General features: G+C 45.1%; 1 protein-coding gene across 5 annotated transcripts in view; it reads right to left on the bottom strand.

Moving 5' to 3' along the window:
- The window catches only part of EML4 (EMAP like 4), a 161,715-nt gene extending 154,192 nt beyond the window's left edge, over window positions 1-7,523 (bottom strand). For all 5 annotated transcript variants that reach the window (XM_075863253.1, XM_075863252.1, XM_075863251.1 and 2 more), the window contains exon 1: window positions 7,250-7,523. In XM_075863253.1, coding sequence (XP_075719368.1) covers window positions 7,250-7,376 — 127 coding nt within the window. In that variant the 5' untranslated portion in view covers window positions 7,377-7,523. The remainder of the gene's footprint in view (window positions 1-7,249) is intronic.
- Between the last annotated feature and the right edge of the window lie 2,715 nt (window positions 7,524-10,238).

Raw genomic sequence — 10,238 nt, forward strand, 5'->3', positions numbered from 1 at the left:
AGATGTCCGCTGACAATCTGCCACCTGCTATATCTGTACAAAGCAATGAAAGGACCTAAAAAGCGTAAGGCTAAGTTCACACTATCGTTGCCTCCCATCTAGGTCTCTTCGGTCAGAGGAAGAGATAACCGAAAATCCAAACCGGAAAGCATCGCTTCTGTTTGAATCACATTGATATCAATGGTAATTTTGTTTCAGTTGGATCCCGTTCGCTAGGTTTCCATCTTTTCCACAGAAGCAAGTGTAGTCTGCAGCACTTTTGCTTACATACGAAAAACTGAAACCTAGCAAACAAAAGTCTTGCCATTGACATCAATTATAATTCAAACAGAAGCGATACATTCCGGTTTGGATTTTCGGTCGTCTCCCCCTGACCGAAGAGACCTAAACGGGAAACTACGGTAGTGTGAACGGAGCCTTCCACGTAACACTGCTTATCACTTGTATAGCCCTGATGTCGGTACATTCACCTTTGCCGTAGTCACCCGGATTTTGAGCCGCCACTGGTCTGACGTTCAAAAATCTTACTTTCCTCTCCAGGTTGCTAGGACTGTTCGTGGGACTGTTCTCACACCAGAAACCACTTATTTTTATTTCCCTCCTATGAACTGCAGGATATTCTGTGTAATTGAATCTCGTTCCAGTTATTTACAGAAAGTGCCAGCGGCAAAACTTGGAAGATGTATGAGATGGGATTGTATGAACCTGTACAATATACAGCTCGGATGATACACAGGTAGTTAATAGAAAATCCTGATGGAGGCGGTGGCTGCACTTTACAGCGGCTTTTATCATGTATAAGGGAGTAGCATTATTATATCCCAGCTGATGTTAATCTACTCAGACAGGACTCATTACATTTTCATTTTGGTGCCCTTTTAATCTTCATTATTTATATTGAACCTTGAAGACTCACATCCAGATTCCAGCCTCTGCCATAGAAACAGAATAAAACTCGAAAATGTGTAAAACCACTGAACGCATCAAGAAACCAGGCTGTGAAATCAGTCCAGAAATCAACAAGACGTTAACACGACTATTACCAGCTCGAGCCCCGGAGGCGGCTGACAATACAGACTGCTATTTACCAAAAATGTCTTCTAGTTCTAAAAATGTTAGTGTGAAAAAAATTATACATTGGCTCCATTTTTTTTCCTTGCTCTATTGTGCCACAGCTATGTCCACGTTAGTGTCTGAGGCTACATGAACAAGTTGCGTAATTACATAAAGAAAACTCAGATCAAATCTGAAGGAAAACATGTAATTCTGCAGATAAAATTTGCATTTAAAGGGCAACTAACTTTCAAAAACTTGACATGTCAGAAGTTTTGATCGGCGAGGATCGTTAAACGATCATTAAAATGAAGCGGCAGAAGTGCTTGGGTGAGCGCTGGGCAGCTTAGTTTCTGATCAGCTTTCCATGGAAAGTAGAGCGAGCCATGTACAGACAGACTTTCTATTGAGCCTGTACACTCAACCGCCGATAACAGAGGCACAGCGCTAGTCCGAGCTCTTCTGGCACTTCATTTTAGTGATCAGTGGTGAGATCAGTATTCGTACCCCTACTAATCAAAACTTCTGACATTTCACGAATAACCCTTTAATTCTGTTTTGTGTGTAGTTTTTACATTTTGATGTGGAAATAGGCACGGTATTTGTGCTGCTGATTTTTAAACACACAATTCTGAGGTGGAAACGCATTTTACGGGTGAAAAAAATTCTGCAACGTGTATATGAGATTACTTGAAATCTCATTTCCTTTGCTGGTACTGCATGACACCGCGATTTTGCCACAGGAAAATCTGTGCGGCAAATCCGCACGTAATACGGATAGTGTGCATGTGGCCGAAAGAGATTCCAAAATAGTCAGAAGTCCCCCCTCACCGTCTCATACAAGGCTCCTGCGACTCAAGCGATCGTCTAATCTATGGTGGAACCTGGGAGCAAGTGTTTAATTTCCCTGTAGCGCCACCACAGGAGAAATTGAGTATTACACAGTTCTCATTGAAATTAACGGTCCTTATAATGAACAGATATTCTGGGTTCTGTAGCTACTCCGTGCTCTGGCTAATAGAGGAGGGTCCAGAAAGGGAGATCCCCATCCATTAGGTCAAGATCTCCTAATCGGCCTTTTGATATATATTTTCTAATGCAGACAACCCCTTTAAGTGAAACATAAAAACTGAAGGAATTCAAGTGCACCTCACAATCTTCGCTCACATCGGCATCGAACTCGCAGGGTTTTGAGCCAAAAGTTTGTTGAATCAGTAGAAAAGATTAAGTGTTTTAGAAACTTTGCTGGTGAAAAGCTGGAGGGAACTGAGATCACGTGTGGAAATGGCAAACGACCAGACAATTCTCTTTTGCTGAGTAGGCAAAGACATTGAAAACTGGGTCATGAAAAGCTTTGCCGCTAGGGAGAGAACAGTAAATGTGTCGAGAGACTGGAGAAAGTTCAAAACCTTACAAAATATATGATCTTATGTGGTATTGGACTAAATAGTTCAGTGAATGCTCAGGTTTTACTCAGTTCTGGGATTGCAATACATGGACATTTGGGATCAATGGCGCTGTCATCTAGCATCATGGCTGCCACTAAAGCGTCCTGCCGTGTATAGATCGTATCAATAACAGCCTATACATCCATTTACTAGAGGTTGAGAGACTACCACTGGCATCATTGACGCCTGTCAAGGCAACGGTACGCTTTGAAATAAGTCGCATGTATATCTGTGAGGACAAACATGAATTCTCTTTAGTTCTTATGAGAAGAGGATGTGACCGCATGGGTGGCGAGCAATGAAATTAGCCATGCCCTCCTGGTCTTTCTCCAGTCCTGTACCCCAATGTCTGCCATCCAAACGTGTCATCCCCTCATCTAGCACCAAAGAGCCGTGGGGGCCAGTGTTCAGCATGGTAAGGAAAGGAGCCGCTCTGCACTGACAGGGGGTGTCCAACCAATCCCATCTGCAATTTTGTGGTCTACAGTCAGGTGTCCTTATTTAACCCTGCGGTCTGCATGAATTAAATTATGGAGTCCAGGGTTTGTATTAACTAATTTTTGGGGCCTAAAGTGGTAGAGTGTCTGGATTAGAATGTAAAGGAAACAATTGGTAACAGTCCCGCAAATAAAATGTATTATTTTCATGGGTTCCATTAATGTAAAAGGGGACAGAGCTGCAATATCAGACAATCTATGGACAGGTGTGGCAGGTTTTTTTTTTTGGAAGAAAGCAGCCATGTTTTTCTGTGCTTGGACAACCACTTTGATAAGAGGAGTAATTCTACTCTACCGAAAAATATTTTGTGCCACCTCTGTCATACACTAATCATAATAGCGGCTATAAGCAGCCGAGACTTTACGGCTTTAAATGCGCAACATGCAATAAAGGAGTAAATAAGTCACAATTACTGCACCTGGAAATGACTTTAGAAGCGATCGAGATCAACATCTGAAGCGGATGATGTAGATAATGGCTGCTTATTGACTGATGCATAAAAGCTGGCACAGATCCATGTACACAAGATAAATGCAAGCAATCATACTGATACAATAGACTAGATGAAATTGCAGAATTCAATTAAAATGCACTTTTCTGTAGTGAAGTCTAATATTAAATCATGGGACAATCCCTTTAAAGGAGACATTGAGCGCAAATCAAGCCATATTCCCTACATTTCTGATTAGTAGGGACCCCACAGATCATCTATTCCTGACAGAGAAGGTGACGTGCATTGTCCCTCTATTAAAGCCTTGACTATTCCTATAGACTTCCCTATAGAGTGACCATACACGTTCCACCACCTCTCCGCAATAAACCAACCATCAAGTCTCTAGTGGGAAAACCCCAGTGATCTCTCCACAGATCAAGAGCAGGAGAACCAAGAGCATGAGGTAGTTGCTTTCCGAAAATGCCATGATAGTCCAGGAGTCACACCGCGAGCAGAGGATGTGTATATACAGGATATGTACCCTTGTGAGGAGATATATACAGATACATGTGTATGCGTCACAGGTGCAGCACAGACATGACCGCAATGTCGAGAAACTTGAGAAAGGCTGAGGAGCTGAAACGTCGCATGGGTTAATAACACAAGTTCCTTCGTGGATGTGCTGCCTGGATTTCGTTTTTTTGCATGGTTGTTGGGGACTGTTGGATCCAGTCCTGTTGGGGTTTTGCACTTCTAGTTTTTGCAAATTATTCTGTTGCGGTTATTCCTTGCATTGAGAAATGTATGGACACGCTTCACAGTGATTACTAACCCAAGGTAGTGATTTATAGGATGGAGAGAAGTATTGGGACAGCTCTTAATCATTGTATTCAGGTGTTTCATTCAGTCCCATTACCACAGGTGTATAAATCCAGCGCCTCACCGTGCAGTCGCTTTTACAAACGTTTGTGATAGAACGGGTCCTTGTAAGAGTGGAAACTGTTCTGTGGAGAGATGAATCACTTCTCTATCTGGAGGTCTGATGGACGGGTCTGGTGAATGCCAGGAGAACATTACCTGCCTGCATTGTGCCAGCTGTAACGTCTGGTGGCGGGGGGATAATGCTGTGGGTTGTTTTTCAGGGTTAGGTGTAGGCCCTTTAGTTCCAGTGAGGGTATGTTCACACACACTAATTACGGATGTAATTCGGGCGTTTTTGTCCCGAATTACGTCCGAAAAATGCACCTCAATAGCGTTGACAAACATCTGCCCATTGAAAGCAATGGGCTGACGTTTGTCTGTTCACACGAGGCGTATATTTACGCGCCGCCGTCAAATGATGGCGCGTAAATAGACGCCCGCGTCAAAGAAGTGACCTGTCACTTCTTTGGCCGTAATTGGAGCCTTTATTCATTGACTCCAATGAATAGCAGCGCCAATTACATCCGTAATGGACGCGGCGTTCAAGCGCCTGCACATGCCGTTACGGCTGAAATTACGGGGATGTTTTCAGGCGGAAACATCCCCATAATTTCAGCCGTTACGGACGCTGTCGTGTGAACATACCCTTAAGGGAAATCTTACTGCTTCAGCATACCAGGACATTTTGGAAAATTGTAGCTTCCAACTTTGTGGGAACAGTTTGGGGTTCGTCCCTTTCCTGTTCCAGCATGACTGTGTCCCAGTGCACGAGGTCCATAAAGACATGGCTGGCTGGTTGAGTTTAGTGTGGAAGAGCTTGACTGACCTCAACCCCATCCAACACCCATGAACTAGAATTGAGATTGCAAACCAGACCCCCTCCTCCAAAATCAATGTCTAACCTCAAATGTTCTTCTGGATGAATGGTCAAATTCCCACAGACGCCCCAAAATCTTGTAGAGTCTTCCCAGAAGAGTGGAAGTTGTTTTACCATTCACTTTAATGGGAGAAAACTGCAATACCTGTGAATCGCCACTAAGACATGTTGAAGATTCACAGTGAGCAAGAAGAAATGAGGGTGAAGCAGCTGATCAGCAGGCGTCCAGGGAGCCGGACCCCAACCCATCAGCTATTGATGGCCTATACGGAGGATAGGCCATCAAATTTTAGAGACTGGAAAACCCCCTTAATTTATATTGATTTAGAATGGTGTATCTTAAGCTCCTTTAGGTGTAAGAGTAGGTGCCCCAATACAACAAATGCAATTCAAACGTTAACCCCTTCATCGCTCTAAGACATGACATTAGGATGCAATGGCTCACATGCCATAGTAGATAAACATTAAAGGGCAATACTTCTAGACCCTGTTACGGGCATTTCTTTGCTCACACTACAACGTGTGGGTCGCTGTCTGGTCGGTGACATCTCAGGCCATGGTCCGGAGGAGATACGGATGTGTTACTGGTCACAGGCGTACAGAGCCCCATTATACGCAGCAACTGAATAGATATAAGTTGTTGGGTGATCTCCGGGTGATTTTTATTCATTTCTATTAGGTCATGTAGTAGAGAGGGGGAGGGGAGGACCAATGACATCAACCCGAGATCTTATGTAAAATGCTGCTGATAAAGTTGTAGTGGCATTCATTTTATCTAAGGCCTCATGCACGCGACCGTGTTATACCGCATGTCGGACGCATTTCCCAGAACGAACACAGTTCAGGGAGTCGAGGCTCCTACCATCTTAGTTATGTATGACGCTAGGTATCCCTGGCTTCCCACGGGAATACTGTCCCGTACTAAAAACATGTATTACGGGACAGTATTTCCACGGAGAGGCAGTGACTCACAGCGCCATAGAGAACTATGCTGGCAGGAGCCCAAATCCCTGAACGGTGTTCGGTCCGGGAAATGCAGCCCGTATATCAGACGTAAGACTGTCGTGTGAATAAGGCCTGACTAGTAATAGTGTTACTCTACTACCCGACGATCATAGCGACAAACATACAAGTTGTGATAGAGTTACGGACCGGTCTGACACTTATAACAGTAAAGCTGGGGCTACACGGGGACTGCGGCTCTGCTGTATATTCCTCAGGTATCAGCTTCTATTCATACCAGACCCCACTGATTTATATTATCCATTGTTTCCAGGATTTTTATAAGAATAATGCAGGTGACTATACACTATCCTAGTCATCAAGAAGCAACAGGAAGCAGACGCCAATGTGACCAGAGCCTTATACAGACATCACAAGACTGTACAACAACCTGCACAAATCACATGGGGGGGAAATTTAGAAATTTGGTGACAGCTGCAATTTTTTACTGACACACGTGGGTTGGCTTGCAGGTTAGCACTGTCACCTTGTAGCACTGGGGTCCTGGGACTAAAGACGTGATAGAGAGATACGACATCAAACTGCAGGACTGTGAAAGGCGACAATGGGCCTCTTCTCTTGTGGTCTATAGCAGCCAATCACAGAGCAGCTACCAAGATTGTAGGGAGGTTCGAGAAATAAAAGCTGAGCGGTGATTGGTCGCTATGGGAAAAAGACAGGTTGTACTTTTAGACAGTTTCCAGTGTGTAAAATAGCAACAGGAAATATATATATATATATATATACACACACACACAAACTTCCTACCAGAACCCACACATATACACGCAGAGCTTCCTACGTCATCCATTACTACCGCCTGGCGTGTGTATACAAGTGACACTATATACAACCTGTACACGCACAGGTCTGGGCAGCAATTACAGAGTGTATACATTATATATACACACACAGGCTTCAGTGCTTCCTCCTGTGTCTGCAGTGACAGGTCACATCCCCCGTCACTACACGTCCCACACCTGTACACACTACACATGCAGCAGCCGCTCCACTCACCCAAGCTGCCGGCGAACCCGTCCATCTTGTGCTGGCTCCCAGTCGTGTGCGAGTCCCGTATAGCTGCGGCCGGCGGGTAGGACGCGGCGCCTTCCTGGATGGGGCTGAGCTGGGGAGTCTCTCTCATTCAGTCCGCACACAGGAGTCAGTGGACACGTATTGCGTGTGTGTATAGCCGGTCAGTGTGCGCCGAGCCGTGCACAGTGCAGTGTATGTGGTTGCTCCTCTTCCTCCTGCCGCTCCCGCCTCTGTCAGCGCCGCCCTCCTCCTGCTGCTGCTGCACCGCCCAGCTATCTGGACCGTAACCACGCCCACTCCCCCCCCTTTTTTTTTTCCTCTTCCTTCTTTTTTTCTTTTTTTTTTCTCTGCTACAACTTTATTGAAAGCACCTGTTCGCACATGAGGAAGTGAACGTTTATGACCTAATTCTTCTCACTGGAGAGAGTTTGCCACAGTTGCATCCAATCTACTGTGATCTGAATTGATGGCATGGTGGCTCAGTGTGAGAACTGTGGTATCTGTATGGAGTTTGTATGTTCTCCCCGTTTTTGCGTGGGTTTCCTCCAGATTCTCCAGTTTCCTACCACACCCCAAAAAATATACTGATAGTTAATTGACTAAATTAGAGGATTTCGATTGAGACATCTGTGAATGGTGACAATCTCGGTACAGCACAGCAGAATATGTTGGCGCTATATAAGCAGCGGGAAATATATAAAGACATTACCAACTGCAGCAGAAATGTCTCACCTGTCCTGATAGTGCAAGCTATCAGTGCAGGTATGGTTCTATTCACATTACGTAATTGCCTTTCTTCGGAAGTAAACGTCAGGAGTATTTTCCAATGCACAGCGCCTATGGAAGGCTCCGACGTATGCCATGTATAGGCACACACTGGCATACGTAGTCCATAGGGGCTTATTTAAAAAAAAAAAGTGCAGTATACAGTCTTTAATGGAGGCTTCAGCGTGGCCTACTAAGCTATTCTATACAGTAAAAAAAAAGCTATGACAACGCAATTCTCCTCAATGTATGTCTAAGGGCTCATTTACACGAGCGTGTTATACGTCCGTGCGACGCGCGTGATTTTTACACGCGTCGCAGGGACCTATATTAGTCTATGGGGCAGTGCAGACAGTCCGTGATTTTCACGCAGCGTATGTCCGCTGCGTGAAACGCATGACATGTCCTTTATTTGTGCGCTGTTCGCGCATCACGCACCCATTGAAGTCAATGGGTGCGTGAAAACCACGCATGCCGCACGGAAGCACATCCGTGCGAACTGCGTGATTCGCGCAACAGCAGTCAAACTCTGAATGTAAACAGAAAAGCACCACGTGCTAATGACACACGGAGCTGTTAAGTGCCTTTTACGCACGCAAAACACAGTGTTTTTTGCGTGCGCAAAATGCACACGCTCGTGTAAATAAGGCCTAAAAGACACGGGTATATAAGGCTCTATGGATACGTTTTGCATATGTCCCAGTGGCAGACCTCCAACGAAGGCAGATAATGCCACTGCTAAGGGGCCTGAGGAAAGAAGGGTCCCCGACCTGCCCCGCCCTATTAATGACGACCGGGCCCCTGTATTTAATTGTGTCTGCGACTCTAATTCGGGCGCTGCAGGGTGCAAGGAAACAATTCTGGGCTCTGCACTGCTACATGGCACCTTCTTTGTGACGCAGGTGGCACGATAATGTCATAGTCCCGCCTGCGCCATTCCGAGGCAGCCCGGGTGAAGGAAGTCAGGCCTTACCTGTGTTGTGGCAGCGGCAAGTGGGAACGGTGGGTGAGGCAGAGAATTGTTGGCAGTATTTAATTTCTTTACTGTGAGGGGGATTTAATTCAGGGGGCACAGTGTGGGTCACTTTTAATTCAGGGGCAAATTGAAGGGCATGTTTTTTGTTCAGGGGGCACAGTGTTGGGCAATTTTTATTCAGGTGCATTTTGTGCGGCATACTTTTTATTCAGGGGTATATTGTGGGGCATTTTGTATTCAGGGCACACAGTTTGGGACATTTTTATTCAGGACACTGTTGGGCATATTTTTTATTCAGGGGTATATTGTGGGGCATTTTGACTATCGGGGCATAATGTGGGGCATAGTTTTTCTCAGGGGCACAGCGTGGGGCATAGGTTTTATTGAGGGGGCACATTGTTGAGCTTTTTTCTCAGGGGCGCTATATGTGACAATTCTGACTTCTGCTATGGGGCCCGATGATTTCTATGTACGCTCCTGAGATGCCCTAAGAGCTAGTGACATGAACACAGCCTAAAATATATCAGCCTGGAGTCCTGCTCATTCATCTCACAGAGGATTGGATACAGATTGGATACAATTGTAGCAAACAATCAACTGTGGGAAGTGTTAGGGTATGTGCACACGGGTATTTTCAGCCGTTTTTTGGGCCGTAAACGTCTTGAAAAACGCCTTCAAACACTTTCCCATTGAGTTCAATGGGAAATACGGCGTTCTGTTCCGACGGAGCGTTTTTTTACGCCTCGTTTTCCAAAAATGGCATGTAAAAAGACGCCCGCACTAAAGAAGTGGCTGTCACTTCTCGAGACGTTTTTTTAGCCGTTTTTCATATTTTCTATAGAAAAACAGCTCAAAAAAAGGGCCGTAAAAAACGCCGCAAAAAACGTTAGTTGCTAAAAAAAAAAACATCTGAAAATCAGGAGCTGTTTTCCCTTGAAAACAGCTCCGTATTTTCGGGCGTTTTTTGATAAGCGTGTGAACATACCCTTAGGCTTCGTTCACATCTACGCTAGAGCTCCGTTCCGGCGTTCCGTTGGAGCTTTCCGTCGGATCAGAGTCCTGACAGACACAAATGGAAACCATAGGTTTCCATTTGCATCACCATTGATTTCAATGGTGACGCATCTGGTGCCAATGGTTTCCGTTTGTCTCTGTTGTGAATGGGTTCCGTCGTTTTGACAGAATCAATAGCACAGTCGACTACGCTATTGATTCCGTCAAAATGATGGA

This window comes from Rhinoderma darwinii, chromosome 4, assembly GCF_050947455.1.
Source record: "Rhinoderma darwinii isolate aRhiDar2 chromosome 4, aRhiDar2.hap1, whole genome shotgun sequence".
Classification (NCBI taxonomy): domain Eukaryota; kingdom Metazoa; phylum Chordata; class Amphibia; order Anura; family Rhinodermatidae; genus Rhinoderma; species Rhinoderma darwinii.